The following is a 16,089-nucleotide window of genomic DNA, read 5'->3' as shown; positions in this document are numbered from 1 at the left end:
AACACACACGCCTGCTTATCTGCAAGCCCAGGCTCTAACTGGTGCTGCTTTTCTGGGTTGCCCTGCTGCCTGCCTGCAGGGGGCGCCCTGTCCACTGTAGTCCAGGGGTAAGACTCCCCAGGAGCCCTGTGAAGCCTGGGGCTTTGGTTTGATTCGGGCTGTGGTGTCATCACAGGTGGACTTGTCTTTCTGAGGGAATAAGCCTCAGCCTGGAGTGCGAGGCCCTGAGTTCTCCTAGCACTGGAAGCCTGTCCACTGATGGGCAGGCTGGCACACTAATTCTCTCTGGTTCTATCTCGGGCTTGCTTCTACAAGGTGCAAGGGACTTTAGGGGCGGTCACACCACGTGTACGGAAAGTTTCTGTTGCCTTAACTGTAAAATGAGACAATAAGTTGTACTTCACAGAGCCCCCGGGGAGGACAGTTGAGTGGCAGCCCCTGTGAAGGGCCCTAGATGGCCCTGGCCCAAAGTGAGTGCTCGGTAAGTTATAATAAACGCTTGCATTTATTGAGCGCCTGCTCTTTATGGGCCCAATGCTGATAGATCTACACACCCACTCTCATGGGGCTTCCCTGATGGGCTATACAGTCCATGGGGTCAGAAAGAGTCAGACACGACTGAGCGACTAACACTTTCACTTTCCCACTCCCATTTCATTCTCAAAATGCTACAAAATGGGTCGTGTTGGTTCCCTGGACCGCACATGAGAACATCTGAGGCTCAGAGAGGTTCACCTGCCCTAAGTTACACAGCTGGTGAGAAACATCTCAGAGCCAGTGAGTGCAGCCCAGCACAGGGCTTGGATATAGTTTATCTAACATGTCCATGTTCAGCTATTTGTGACCCCATGGACTGTAGCCCACCAGGCCCCTCTGTCCATGGGATTCTCCAGGCCAGAATACCAGAGTGGGTTGCCGTGCCCTCCTCCAGGGGATCATCTTGACCCAGGGACCAAACCCGCATCTCTTATGTCTCCAGCATTGGCAGGCTGGTTCTTTACCACGAGAGCCACCTGGGAACATCCTGGTAACCTGCCCCAGGTTGATAGTCAAAATATCTAATCACCAGTGAGGCATGCGCACTGGCAATTCAGGGGATGCATCCCCTGGCAGCAGGGGATGTCAGCCACGATGCTGCCTGGTTCTAACCGCTGGCCTCTACTGCCCCCCCTGCCCCCATTCTCAAGTCAGGTATTGCATCTCTCCTTCTCAGATGCTCCCCCTCCAGGACTGTGCCATATAGTGTCAGGGGCAACAGTGGATACATCAAACCCCAACAGGGACATCAAAGAAGTCTCTGGCAAGAGCAGACCTCCAGTGAGAAGCCAGGAGCAGAGAGAAATTCCAAGTAGGCAGAGTGGGGAATGGAAACCCAGAGGAGACCAGCAGGAGGTGGCAGGCAGCAGGGGAGAGCTTACCTGGACAGAGGCTGGTGGCCTTTTTCCACGTTGTTGTTGATGTCCAGTTCCTTAGTCAAGTCCAGCTTTTGGGATTTGGTTTTGAACAGAAACTGCCAGGGACAGGCCATCTCTGCGGTTTTGCAAACACGTCGTTTGTCTGGATTTAAGCTTGGAGGTTCTTCTCTGCAGGCTGAGGAAGGAGAGGGAGAGCATGATGGGAGGCTGGGGAAGAGTTGACAGACCTGGGCCTTTTCAGTGTGGTTAGTTTACTGAGGCGTCAGTGCAGAGGATAACATATGTAAGTCATGAACTGCCTCTTCATCAGGGTTTTGCGACCTCTGTTCCTCTTCTGGAGTTGCATGTGGGGATCCTATGGATTTAATTCTATAAAGCAACGTATCTATCTAAAGGAAGAACACATAACTCAATAAGGACAAAGCACAAACCCTGTGAGCGTCTTGAATGGGACCTGGTGAGCTTCATGGTTGACCTGAGGCAAGGTGGTGAGGAACCTGCTGGTCATTGGAATACCATCTGCCTGGCCCTTCAGGCAGAGCACCTATCACTGGGGAAAGCATTCAAGTCATAGCTGTGCTAAATCTTTTCTGATTTTGCCGTTGTTATCAGTGTTGCCATCTGCTCCTTTTTTTTAATTTAATTTAATTTATTTATTTGGCTGCACCGGGTCTTAGTTTTGGAACACGGGATATTTTATTTTGTGGCATGTGAACTCTTAGGTTTGGCATGTGGTATCTAGTTCCCCAACCAGGGATCGAACTCGGATCCCCTGAGTTGGGAGCACAGAGTCCTAGTCACTGGACCACCAGGGACATCATCCCTGCTCCTTTATTATTATGGGGGGGATAATTATTTGTGGGGGAAAATGCACTCAATTTTCAACATTTGAGATCATCTTCTTTTTAAAAAGGATCAAAGAAGAAGACCTAAATGGAGGCCCAGTTCTGGTCTGGGCTTGCCCCACCCCCTACACCTCCCTACCCCCCATATCCACCCCTGCATATCTCCTCCATGGAAAAAGCATTGGGAGCCAGTGTGGTGAGATGTGGTCCATGGGACCTATGACTTAGAATCTTAGAGCCTAGGACTTCCCTGGTGGTCCAGTGGTTAATAATGCACCTTACAATGCAGGGGATGTGGGTTCCATCCCTGGTCAGGGAACTAAGATCCCACATGCCATGGAGCAAGTAAGCCCATGCACCACAACTAGAGAGTCCATAGATCCTGTATCCTGCAACTAAGGCCCACTGCAGCCAAATAAATAAGTTTTTTAAAAAAAGACTCTTAGGGCCTCCCAAACCTGGGTTCAAATCCTAGCCTTACTAGTTATGTGACCTGGCTCAAGTTATTTAAAAGACTCATTTTTTTTTCTTTCATAAAATAGGCTTAATAATATTTAGCTTACCTTTCCCCTAAAGCTGCATGTTACAAGGACTGGACAGTATCACCAATGTAAAAAAGAATTCTCAGTAGATTACTCCCCATTCTCCAAAAAGTTTTCCCTTGAAATGTAGCAACTACAGCAAATTTGGCAGAAAACAAAATATGAACAAGATGCCAAACCTCATGTTGACATTTCTTAGATTTTTTTTTTCCCACCAGTTTATCTCTATAGGCAGAAAAGCCCCAGTTTTCTGAGCCGTCCCAAACAGGAATAAACAGAATCCTCTCAAAACAGTAGCTTCCCCAGAAATGAAGACAACTCACCTTGCGGCTGGCCACACTGCCTGTGCAGGGTCTGGACAAGAGAACTCGGAAGGTCTTCACGCTGAGAGCTTTGGAATCGTCTATAGCTGCCCAATTCCCTCACCAAGGGTGGCTGAGAGGTTTCAGACCAGTGACACTGAGTTCTCTAGGGCCAGAGAGCCTCGGTCTTCAACTCACTGCAAAGTTGTGATTACATCGGCAGCTAAGAGGAATTTATACCCAACCTGTGACATCCAGGGAGCCGTTTTTGCATAAGAGTTTTTTTTTTTTTTCTTTCCCTAGGGAGTGTCCCCGGCTGAGTATACAGTTAGCTAATTTATGACTGGCCTTTGAGTGACTTGACGTTGCTGTTACATCACTCTGTGTGGGACATCCTCAGTGAACCCATCTCTTCCTGGTCCCAGGTCCAAGGCGGTGGTTCATCAGCAGGGCGCTGGGTTCAATAAAGGAGTCATCATGGAGCCAAGTTTTTTTTAGCTAAACCATGTTGCCTCACTTTCATATTCTGGGGAATTTTTTTTTTTTACACCTCAGCAGGGAGCACTCCAGTTCATTTCTGTCCAGCCTCTTGGTTTTCCAGTTCATGGCAGAAGTCCAGGAAGCCAAGGAATATTGACAATATGGAACACACTGGAAAATGCCCAGGTTACAGATGGCCGGTGATGCTGGGTCCTGCCAGTGTTCCCAACAGATCTCTGAATCATTCACCTTGAGGCTTCTGGAAGGGAAGGAAAGCCCTTGGCACAGAGAGACCTGTCAGATGCTGGTGTTGCTAATGTCTCTCACTTCAGCTCTGAGTAAAGGAGGGTAGAGTGGCAGGTACAGTGGTTTTCTACAGGGGAAAAAAAATCCTTTCTTATAACAGAAAGTATATCTCAACTTCATTATACTTTCTTAAAGTTCCGTTTTATTATAGTGCCTCAAACACAGTGTTCTTATATGGTATGAATTGTTCCATTATAAAAGAAAATTAATAACTATGTTAGGAAAAAGTCAAAAATGGAGGGGAAAAAACCCACCCTTGTTTTGACCATCCTAATGCATTGCTGTCACTATCCATTCACTTCCTTCCTGCATTTTCCAAATTAAATGCAGGATTCTAATCAATTGGATATGCCTAAGATAGGAAAAAACTGGAGAGGGGAATGGCTACCCACTCCTGTATTCTTGCCTGGAGAATTCCGTGGACAGAGGAGCCAGGCAAGCTACAGTCCATGTGATTGCGGAGTCAGACGTGACTGAGCGGCTACTGAATAACGACATGAATAGGAGCTCAAAACATCTTTGTAGAGTGAGTGGTTGAATGACTGAATGAATGAAAAATAGGAGTAGCCTTCAATGAGTTTCAATGTATCAAGACCATTCTTGTTTTAGGCTTTAGCCAGTTCAGTTCAGGGAAGCTAATGCTGCTTGAGGAGAGATACAGAGTCCCTGGGCTCAGGGAGTACAAAGCTTAGAGTAAAGAATAGATAATTATGGATAATTATATGTAGTGATCCATGCAGTGATGCAAGGGTGATACAGCTGAAGAAGCTGAAACTGCATTGCTCAGGGAACATTGACAGGGGAGAGGGCACCAGGACAGGGTTTTGAGGGATAATTAGGAGTTTGTCTTACTCTAACCATATCCCCTATAATTGCTTCCACATATTCTGGCTATATCTGCAGCAAATACATGTATTAATCATTTAACTCCTCCAACAACCCTGTGAAATGGTACTACTCCTTGACATTCATGGACTCCTCTAGAATGCTATCTACTTGACCTCAAAAACACCTGGCTGTTTTTGCTTCAGAAGATGCAGTTATTCAGTTATTTAATCAATCAGACATATGATAGCTGGACTTTGGATGCATGGGAATGAGATCCCAGGATGTGTGTATGTTGCCTTTCACTTGAGGCTGGCCCCCTGGCTCACTCTCTTAGATGCTCCCACTCTGATGAAGAAGACCACTCCCAAACGCAGTCCCCAGAGAGTGTCTTTGTGTCCTCATTATCTTGTCCGTGTACCTCCACAAGGCGCCTCCCTTTACATGACCCCCTGAAATATGTGATGCCTATAATCAACCAGCTGCCTGTGTGTCCACGGCCTTCTTTGATTCCCTTCCCTGTGGATAGGTGTGGACACCAAAGCACCTAGAGTCTCAGGTGAATCTGTGGCAGAGTCAGGTGGGAGCCCAGGTCTGGTGACTGTCTCCCCACTAAATTGTGAGCCCTGGGGAGTAAGGGACCATGCTGTCCCCATCAACCAACATCCCCAGCACCTACTGACCAGCATGGAGTGGGCACTGGGGAAGCACTAGATGAATGAATGGTGGATGAATGAATGATAAGTGGAGCCCCTCTAGGGGCCCTGGAGTAGCTGGTCCAGAGTTAAGGCTCTATAACTATTTGTTCCCTTTTCCTGTTCGTTTGCATGCTGCTCAGGTTACCAGCCTGAGCTCCGAGGCTGCCATCTCACTTGGGTCTTGCTCTAACTCAGCATCTGCCAACCGTGATGTTCTTGGCCCCTGGCAGCATTTGGGTCAGCAGTGACTGTCCGACCTGAACACCAGGCTCAGCACCTGCAATTAGCCTGAGAGGTTCTGGGTTCTAGTGACAGTTCTGATACTGAGCTGCTGTGTGGCCTCAGAAAAGATCAGGCCTTAGGACTGACCTCAGGCCCTCTAGTCTCTGGGCCTGGCTTTTCACATTAGAAACAGTGGCCAAGATAAAGTGAGTAAATGAGATACAAGAAAATGCTTTGAACTATGGAGCAAAAAGGTAATCATGTAAGAATTTCTGGTTCCCACTGTGAGTCAGAGAGGAACAATTTTACTTTTTGATAAACAGCAAGCAGGTGAAGATCCCCTGGAGTAGGAAATGGCAACCCCGTCCAGTATTCTTGCCTGGAGAATTCCACGCAGGGAGGAGCCTGGTGGGCTGCAGTCCATGGGGCTGCAAAGAGTCGGACATGACTGAGCACACACACACACACACACACACACACACGAGCAGGTGACATGACCTGCCTTTCAAAGTTCCCTTCTTCACAAGGGTCAGCACTCCACCGCAAAAATTTGTGTTCTTTAATTAATTAATTAGTTTGGCTGCACTGGGTCTTAGCTGAGACACGTGGGCTCTTTGATCTTCGTTGCAGTGTGTGGAATCTAGTTCCCTGACCAGGGATCGTTCCCTGACCAGGGATCGAACCCTGTCGCTCTGAACCGGGAGCACAGAGTCCTAGCCACTGGACCACCAGGGAAGTTCCACCATCAGCTTTTAAATTCCCAATTCTCTTTCTCTGTATAACATTACATTTATGTATTCATCTTCTTATTAGGATCAAATTCATATAACATACAATTCACCATTTTAACTATTGTTAAGCATTACACGAGATGGTGTACAACCATCACCACCCTCCCAATACTCTCTTAATTAGCAAATGGCAAAGAGGGGAGTAAAACCAGCACTGAGGATGGTGACAGACATAGAAGTTAAGAGACTTCCCCCGGCCACACAGCAGACAGCCTCTGGGCTGGGACAACGGATGCTCACCTCAGAGCTCTGGTCTGCAGGCTCCAGGGCCAGTTCCCATCTTGGAGGTGGTCACAGATTTCTATATCCGCTGTTCTGTGCATTCTGGACCCGCTTCACCCTTGGCCCTGCTTACCCAGCAGGCCGCATTCCTGGGCGTCTGTTGTTGATAGACATGGCAGGTGAATGCTGCTGAGGAGAAATCAAAGCGCGGTTTGAAAAGCAGGCAGAGGACACGTGGCCCCCCAGGAGGGTGGGGATGGAGGTTCCAAGGCTGCTGTGAAGCAATAGCCTCTGCCCTACCTGACCAGTGCATCAGGGCACCGTGCCGATAGCAACTGACTCCGAAATTTCTCGGCTTCATCATCCTGGGGTTGACTTGCCATAAGATAGAATTGGAGCTTCCCAGGTGGCTTTGGTAGTAAAAAAAAAAAACCCACCTGCCAATGCAGGAGGCATAAGAGACAAAGGTTCAAGCCCTGGGTCGGGAACATCCCCTGGAGGAGGGCATGCCAACCCACTCCAGTATTCTTGCCTGGAGAATCCCACGCACAGAGGAACCTGGTGGGCTACAGTCCATATAGTCACAAAGAGTTGAACATGACTGAAATGATTTAGCACACACACACACACACTCTAATCAGTAATTTGCAGAAGAGGAATCTGCAGTTCCAAGAGGGAAGGTGACACTTTGTCACCCAGGGAGGAAGGGGCAGAGCTGGGATTTGAACTCACAACTGTCAGACCACAGAGATAGGTTCTTCATGTGTTTATGCGGGGGGTGGGGGTGGGGCTGTTAGGCAGGATTCAGCATGCTAGTGAGCAGAAGGGTGATCCTCAAGACATGGCCTTTGTCCTCCTCACTCCAGAATAAGGGAAAGAGGGTGACCCTTCAGCATATCCCAAGTTCCATGAGGACAGGAGGGCTCTATCACATTTATCACTATATTACCTTGGTACACAGTAGGTGCTCAAGCAGTGATTACATGAAGGATGTGTGCACTTACTACATGCATAGTAACCTCTAGACAACCCTGCAATGAAAGTGTCATTGTTCTCATTTTGTAGCAGGGCACCGAAGCTCAGAGAGGTGGCCCACACTGGCTCAAGGACCTAGGGATCAACACTGGACAGCCACAACTGCGGTTCTGCATGCTCCCAGCTCTGAAGCCAGGGGGGCTCTGCCCTGAGGGTCTCCATGCTGACTCCAGCACTCTGCCAAGTGCTTGGCTGTGCTGCCTAGATCCTGAGGGCACCGGGTCTTCAGGGATGGGGCTCAAGGGCTTCAGGCCGTGGGGAGAGGACTTGAAGGACAGAAGGACTTAGATGGGGGAAAAAGACAGAGGAGGGTCTCTCAGGTCAGGGAAAAAGCTTAAACCTCCCCTGATGCTAAGTGCTTGCTCTTCACAGGGGGAGTGGTATTTCTGGATCCAGGGAAATCCCATTCTCACCCAGAAGGCTCTGGCTCAGCATCCTTGCCATCTGGTGTCCCAAAAGGAGTAGAGAAAGTGACAGCATGTGGTTGTCATGGTGCTGGCTGCTCTCAGGGTGGTCTGGAGCACTTAGGAGCAGCCTCCTAGCTTCACCCAGGCCGGGCGGCCAGGCAGCCTCAGGCAGGCACTGCAATGACTGATTTGTCAAGTGATGTCATTTGGGCAAGGCTTGAGATAGTCGGGCTTACCTTCCCCCCCGGTACACATGGGACTGTGAGGTCATCCTGGGGTCATGAATAGTGTCCCAGGCCCAGCTCAGCCAGGTGACCTCATCCCACCCCTAACCTCACTGTCCTTAGCTGCCAAGAAAGACCAGGAAGCGCTTCTCTGTAGGATTTTCCTAAGGATAAAATGAGATCCTCTCTTTTTTTTTTTTAAGAGGTTTTCTTTATTTTAAATTTATTTATTATTTTTGGTTGCACTGTGTCTTCATTGCTGCACGCGGGCTCTCTCTAGTTGCGGCGAGCAGGGGCTACTTGTAGCTGCGGAGCCCAGGCTTCTCTTTGTGGTGGCTTCTCCTGTTCCAGGGCACGGGCTGCAGGGCACTCAGGCTTCAGTAATTGCTGCACTCAGGCTCAGTAGTTGTGGCACACAGGCTTAGTTGCTCCATGGCATGTGGAATCTTCCCGGACCAGTGATCGAACCCATGTAACCTTCATTTGCATGCAGATTCTTATTCATTGTACCATCAGGGAAGTATGAGGTCTTGTCTTCAAAGTGCCAGACACTCAATAAATCCTAGGGGTTCCCATCCTGGCAGATGGGGAAGCTGAGGCCAAGAGTAGCTCATTCCTGGGTCTCACAGCAGTTTGTACTGGACCACTTCCTCTTCTAGGCCAGCAGGCCCCTGACCTTCCTGGTACCTACATCAGGCCCTTCTCCTCCTCCTTCCCCAGGCTCTCTGGTACCACCTCTGCTACCCTTTGAGATGGTGACATGGATGCCCTCTCCCCACGAATAACCTCAGCACTCTGCACTCTCAGATGCTCAGGAGATGCCTTTACTGGTGATGCTAAAGGTCCATAACTGCATGACCTAGGATCTCTTTTTTGGTCAAATGACAAGTTTCCCAAAAGGTAACCAATCCAGAGGAGATTTGGGGTGGTAGATGGTGCCAGTGGTAAAGAACCCACCTGTCAATGAAGGAGACTTAAGAGATGCGGGTTTGATCCCTGGGTCGGGACGATCCCCTGGAGGAGGGCATGGCAACCCATTTCAGTATTCTTGCCTGGAGAATCCCACTGACAGGGAAGCCTGGTGGGCTACAGTCCACGAGGTCGCAAAGAGTCAGACATGACTGAAGTAACTTAGCATGTACCTGGAATAACCTTTTTTAATTTTAATATTTGAAGTATTTATCAATGTGTTTACTGTCTGTGACCATTTACTGACGTTTCATGTGTGGGAAATGGTAAAAATGGATTTGAGAATTACATTTATTTAAGTTAAAAGAGAAGTCGGTCTAAGGGGGAAATATCGAAGCAAATAATAATGTAGGTGGTACGCAGGTGTGACAAAAATTATGAAGGTGGGATGCAAGAAAACTGCAAGGAGCATCCATGAGAAGATGTGTGACTTTGGTTCTTTCTCTACACGTGTGCCTGTGTGTGACCTGTGACGTCGCTTGTCCTATTTAGGCTTCATGCCCCTCACCTGACGAAGGTATCGGGAAGAAGCTCTCTAAGGAGCCTCCAGTTCTGATACCCATGCAAGACCCCTGGCCCTTAGCCCCTCCCTTGTCATTTGTTGACTAACCACTGGAGGGCGTGGGTCACACAAGGTCTCCTGAGTATATACCACCTTGAACGACTTGGAGTTGACGGAAACAGAGGGGTTTTTGCTGGAAATGCTCCAGTTGTTACCTAAGGTGGACAGACCCAGGATGGACCAGAATGTGGACGGCTTTGATCGCTGAGTCCCTGGAGTAGGACTCACGCTGGCTGGCACAAGCCTGGCACTTCACTGGTAAGCTAGGCACAGTGGGTGATGACCTGACCGGCTCTCGGGAGCGGGTCAGCCAGGAATTTTCTTTAAGGGCCCAATTTCTTGTTGATGCTTCCCAGAACATCGTCCCTTTTCTGCTCTTCCTCGCTGCTTCTCGGGTTGAGGATTAATACTTGACATGGTATCAGGGCAAGTCCCGAGGTGTGATACTTCAAAGGTCAAGGATTAATGTGCAATTAAATTTAGCAGCAGCAGCAGCAGCAGTACCTTGGTTCTGTGCAGAGGACATCAGTAGGGGAGCAAGGAAGGGCAGGTAGCCATCAAGTGTGCAACGCTAAACTAGTTACCACAACAGGCAACTGGAGTTCAACCCCACAGAGAAACCTAGGTAAAACCCAGACCTCACCCAAGGTACAAGACTGCTGACTGTTTGCCCGACAATTCTAGAGCATCACTGTTTGAGGCTGCTCCCAGGAGCAGGGTAGGGGCATTAACTCCCCAAGGCCTGCTGTGGGCAGGGTAGCCTTCCTTGGCTCTGGAAAAGCCCACAGGCACAGAGATGCCAAGGCTGGCAGCCGGAGTGGCCAAGAGGCCCTGCCATGAAGGATGCGGGCAGAGGAGCAGCTGCACCGCTACCAGAGGGCTAGGGTTAGGTCAAACGGAAGAGAAGTGTCGGATCACTTTCTCCCCCACCTCAGCCTCTGAGGATGTTGGATGCTGATCCAAAGAGAAGTTCTAAATGCCTTCTCACCAGCTTGGGTGAGCACATTGTCTTGAATCCTTCCCTAAACAGCTGTTCATCTTTTGTTGGGCCCCATGAGCCCACTGGGTCTCTGCTTTCTCAGTTGAAGTTCTCTGGAGCCTTTCCAGCTCTGATATCTGGGTTTTTCTGAGTCTCCCCAACTCATGCACATCTTGTCTCTGGTGCTCTTGGGAGAGTCCCCTTGCTGACTGGAGTGCCCTCCAAGAAAGCAAAGCACAGCAATAACCAGTGCCAGTGACTCCAGACACAGGCCACAAGGATGTTCAGGGCATCGTCGCATATAAGGCTCAGAAACAACCTAAATGATCATCATTCAAGAAAGGCACCCTGGTCCAGCTTTAGGGGCCAGGGTTATGGTGGACCATTACACGAAGAAATGAAGTATTTTAAGAATATTTTATGACAAGGAATAATGTTTATGGTAAAGCAGAGACATTACTTTGCCAACGAAAGTCCGTCTAGTCAAGGCTATGGTTTTTCCAGTGGTCATGTATGGATGTGAGAGTTGGACGGTGAAGAAAGCTGAGCGCCGAAGAATTGATGCTTTTGAACTGTGGTGTTGGAGAAGACTCTTGAGAGTCCCTTGGACTGCAAGGAGATCCAATCAGTCCATCCTAAAAGAGATCAATCCTGGGTGTTCATTGGAAGGTCTGATGTTGAAGCTGAAGCTCCAATACTTTGGCCACCTCATGCGAAGGGTTGACTCATTGGAAAAGACCCTAATGCTGGGTAGGATTGGGGGCAGGAGGAGAAGGGGATGACAGAGGATGAGATGGTTGGATGGCATCACCGACTCGATGGACATGGGTTTGGGTAGACTCCGGGAGTTGGTGATGGACAGGGAGGCCTGGCGTGCTGCAATTCATGGGGCTGCAAAGAGTCGGACACGACTGAGCGACTGAACTGAACTGAACTGATCAGTAAAAACATCAGATTATAGTGCAGAATCACCCCCACCAAGTAAAATAAAGGCATAAAAAGACATGAGAAAAAAATTAAAATATTAAAAGTGGTAGAAATAAGGGTGCTAGTTGCTTTCTCGTTTGCCCTTCGTTGTATTTTCCCTACAGGAACGAGGATGTGGCAGGGGGCACGGGCAGTTTGTTCACTGTGTATGTAAATCAGAACCTGGAGAGGTTCTCTCAGAGGAGGTTGATGCTTTGTTGGTTTTTTTTTAATATATTTTTTTTTTTTACTGGGTTTCACTAGGTGGGTCTTCACAACGGTATTCAGGATCTCTAATTGCAGCACATAGAAACTAGTTCCATGACCAAGGGTCAAACCTGGGTCCCCTGCATTGGGAGCATGGATTCTTAGCCACTAGACAACTGGGGAAATCCCAGAGTTGATGCTTTATTTCCTCCTGGCCAGGGAACATTCCTCTCATGTTACTGTAGGAGGGAACTTTGGCCTTTGGCATCTGACACTTGGATTTGTCCTGCCTCATCCTGGTCCCTATTTCAAGGTTCTCCCCTTCTCCCGGGAGCTCTCCAGCCAGCCACACCTTTGCATAAGTTATTCTCTGTGCTTGGAATAGCCTTCCCGGCAGCTCCTCATCCCCACCCTTCTCAGACTCTGCTCCACTTCATGATGCTATCATCTCTAAAAAGTTCCCCTGAACTTTCATTCCCAGGTTTCCCTGGGTTCCCCTCCACCTCAACACTAATCCTACTCTTTTAATTGTGGGCTCACTCATTTGTCTCCTTTATGAGCTGCCAGCTCCTAAAGGCCAAGGCAACATCTCACACACCTCTGCGGCACCAGCACTATGCCTGACACATAGTAAGTAGATGCTCAAGAAAAGTTTTAATTAAGACATAAATCACACACCATAAAACCCACCCTTTAAAAGTGTACAGTTCAGTGGGTTTTATATTCACAAGGCTGTGTAACCATCAGCAGAACCTAATTCCAGAACATCTCCATCACCCCCAAAAGAAACTCCATACCCATTAGCGTCACTCCCGCTTTCCTCCTCCCTCCCAGCCTGAGGCAACTGCTAGTCTGCCCTTTGTCTCTATGGACTTGCCTATTCTGGATATTATATATATATGGAATATGCGACCTTTGTGTCTGGCTTCTTTCACTTCACTTCAGTTCAGTCGCTCTGTCATGTCTGATTCTTTGCAACCCCACGGACTGCAGCACGCCAGACTTCCCTGTCCATCACCAATTCCCGGAGCTTGCTCAAACTCATGTCCATCGAGTTGGTGATGCCATACAACCATCTCATCCTCTGTTGTCCCCGTCTCCTCCTGCCTTCAATCTTTCCCAGTATCAGGGTCTTTTTCTAAAGAGTCAGTTTTTCGCATCAGGTGGCCAAAGTATTTGAGCTTCAGTTTCAACATCAGTCCTTCCAATGAATATTCAGGACTGATTTCCATTGACTGGTTAGATCTCCTTGCTGTCCAAGGGACTCTCAAGAGTCTTCTCCAGCACCACAGTTCAAAAGCATCAATTCTTCGGCACTCAGCTTTCTTTATGGTCCAACTCTCACATCCATACATGACTGCTGGAAAAACCATAGCTTTGACTCTACAGACCATTGTTGGTAAAGTAATGTCTCTGCTTTTTAATCTGCTGTCTATGTTTGTCCTAGCTTTTCTTCCAAGGAGCAAGTGTCTTTTAATTTCATGGCTGCAGTCACCATCTGCAGTGATTTTGGAGCCCAAGAAAACAAAATCTGTCACTGTTTCCATTGTTTCCCCATCTATTTGCCATGAAGTGATGGGACCGGATGCCATGATCTTAGTTTCTTGAATGTTGAATTTTAAGCCAGCTTTTTCACTTTCCTCTTTCACTTTCATCAAGAGTCTCTTTAGCTCCTCTTTGCTTTCTGCTATAAGGATGGTGTCATCTGCATATCTGAGGTTATTGATATTTCTCCCTGCAATCTTGATTCCTGCTTGTGCTTCATCCAGTCCAGCATTTCACATAATGTACTCTGCGTATAAGTTAAATAAGCAAGGTGACAATATATAGCCTTGCTGTACTCCTTTCCCAATTTCGGACCAGTCTGTTGTTCCATGTCTGGTTCTAAGTGTTGCTTTTTGACCTGCAAACAGATTTCTCAGGAGGCAGGTAAGGTGGTCTGGTATTCCCATCTCTTGAAGAATTTTCCACAGTTTGTTGTGATCCACACAGTCAAAGGCTTTCGCATAGTCAATGAAACAGAAGTAGATGTTTCTCTGGAATTCTCTTGCTTTTTCTATGATCCAGTGGATGTTGGCAATTTGATCTCTGGTTCCTCTGCCTTTTCTAAATCCACTTGAACATCTGGAAATTCTCGGTTCACATACTGTTGAAGACTAGCTTGGAGAATTTTGAGCATTACTTTCACTTAGCATAATGTTTTCAGGGTTTTTTCATGTTGTAGCATGTATCCGTATTTCATTCCTTTTTATGACCAAATAATATTCCATTGTATGGACATAGCACATTTTGCTTATCCATTCATCAGTTGATGGGCATTTAACTTGACTTCACTGTTTAGATATTATGAATAATGCTGCTATGAACATGTGAGCACAGTTTCGTATGAAAAAATATTTTCAGTTCTCTTGGGCATATATACAGGAGTGGAATCGCTGGGTCACAGGATAACTTCACGTTTAACTTTTTTTTTATTGTTTAACTTTAGGAGGAACTGCCCTAATATTTTCCAAAGGGGCTGCTCCATTTTATGTTCCCACCAGCAGTGTATGAGGGTTCCTATTTCTCTATTCAACCCTTGCTTGTCAACTATTGCCTGTCTTTTTTGTTATACAGTCACTTCCTAGCGGGTGTGCAGTAGTCAATGGACTTCTGATGAATGAATGAGTGGCTGGCCAATGGATGGATGGATGGACATGTAAAAGTAGGTGTCAGTCCCTGAGCTCTGAGATCTGATTTTGGTGGGAGAGCCTGCTCTGCCCGCTTGCTGGGGGCCTGCACTAAGTGGAGACACAGCAATCTGCAGCCTGCCCTGATCTGTGGCTCCAGACACCCCAAAGCTGCCTCAGTCCTGGGTAGCTTACAGCATGCAGGTGGCCTGGACTCCCCTAGACCCATTGGCAGGCTCTGAACGGTACCTATTTCTGGGTGGGGCTAGCTCTGTAACCCCTCTGGGCCTTGGTTTCCTCTTCTGGGAAATGAAAAATGAAAATAAAGCTCAGCGTGTGGAATGACTGTAGGATGAAGCAATGCAGGTAAATTGTCCACAAAGGGCACAGCACAGAGTGGGTGGTGCCTTTTTCCAGACTGTTTTCTCAGAAGTCTGCCCCATTCATGCATAAATGTCACTTCACTGGTTAACTGCTGGACAAGAGTTTGAAAAGAAGGGGGTGGTGGAAAGGGTGGGGGAAAGGCCGGAGGTTTACAGATAGGAGGAAACAGCAACGGGGGCGGCCAGCGGTTGTGGAGTAGGTGGGCAGTGCAGACAATCCTGGGAGGATTATCACAGGCCTCCAAAGGGCACTTCCTCCCAGTCATTTGTGTCCTCAAGCTCTCTGGATTTTCAGATCCTTGAGTCTTCTATGTAGGCCCTTGAAGGACATTGGTTGGGTGCGCTGGGGGTGGGGGGTGGGGGTTGGGGTGAGGAGCACCTGAGTGGTGTTGATTCAAACTCAACTGCAGGTCTACAGGCCAACCTCATGGAAGGGCAATCGGATGCCAAGATGTAGGATGGCATATGGGTTTGATCTGTTGTGCCCAACTTAACTAATAAATAATGTTTCAGAGCCTCTCGGCAGGAATGAGTTTAAGGTTCTGTACTTTAAGGCTCAGTAGGAAAAAGTAGCTGTACCTGTTCCAGCTCAGGAGTGGGGCGTGGTCAGAGCAATGACCCATATTTACTGTTCTAGACCAACACAAGGTGAGCTCTCTGTTGGGTAGTTTCTATGTTGCCTAAGTAATTTGTTGGTTGGGGCAGTTTAAAGGTCAAGAGAGATTCAGAGAATTTGCTGAAGTGACTGAGGGTGGTGGCGGTCACGGCTTCCTGCTCTAGCTGTCGTCCAGAGGCTCTAGCACGTGCCAGAATGTTGTGTCTGGTTTACAGGAAACCCGGGCAGAGGTTTCCAGGAAACCCCAGGCAGAGGGTGTCACTCACGCAGAAAGGCCATGGAGTGCCTTTAGAGCCAGACTGGGTTTGGGGAAATTCTTGGCTCATCTGAATGACTCCCGGTGAGTCGGTTCCCTGCCTCCATGTAACATGGGACCACGAGCCTCATGGGGCTGCTGGGTCCAGGTGATCTGATGGACCCTGAT

The 16,089-nt window shown here is 48.1% G+C and overlaps 1 protein-coding gene across 1 annotated transcript in view; it reads right to left on the bottom strand.

Annotated features, from left to right (window-relative positions):
- The window catches only part of NOS2 (nitric oxide synthase 2), an 81,302-nt gene that overhangs the window by 38,635 nt on the left and 26,578 nt on the right, over window positions 1-16,089 (bottom strand). Inside the window, exons 2-4 of the mRNA XM_081584864.1 lie at window positions 6,667-6,834; window positions 3,126-3,957; window positions 1,419-1,590 (exon numbers count right to left, since the gene is read on the bottom strand). Of these exons, the coding sequence (XP_081440990.1) occupies window positions 1,419-1,528 (110 nt within the window). The 5' untranslated portion in view covers window positions 1,529-1,590; window positions 3,126-3,957; window positions 6,667-6,834. The remainder of the gene's footprint in view (window positions 1-1,418; window positions 1,591-3,125; window positions 3,958-6,666; window positions 6,835-16,089) is intronic.

The sequence above is a fragment of the Giraffa tippelskirchi genome, chromosome 3 (genome assembly GCF_054371585.1).
Source record: "Giraffa tippelskirchi isolate mGirTip1 chromosome 3, T2T-mGirTip1v1.2.pri, whole genome shotgun sequence".
NCBI classification, from domain to species: domain Eukaryota; kingdom Metazoa; phylum Chordata; class Mammalia; order Artiodactyla; family Giraffidae; genus Giraffa; species Giraffa tippelskirchi.
The sequence above is the reverse complement of the archived record's forward strand: the minus strand, read 5'-3'. Positions and strand labels throughout refer to the sequence as shown.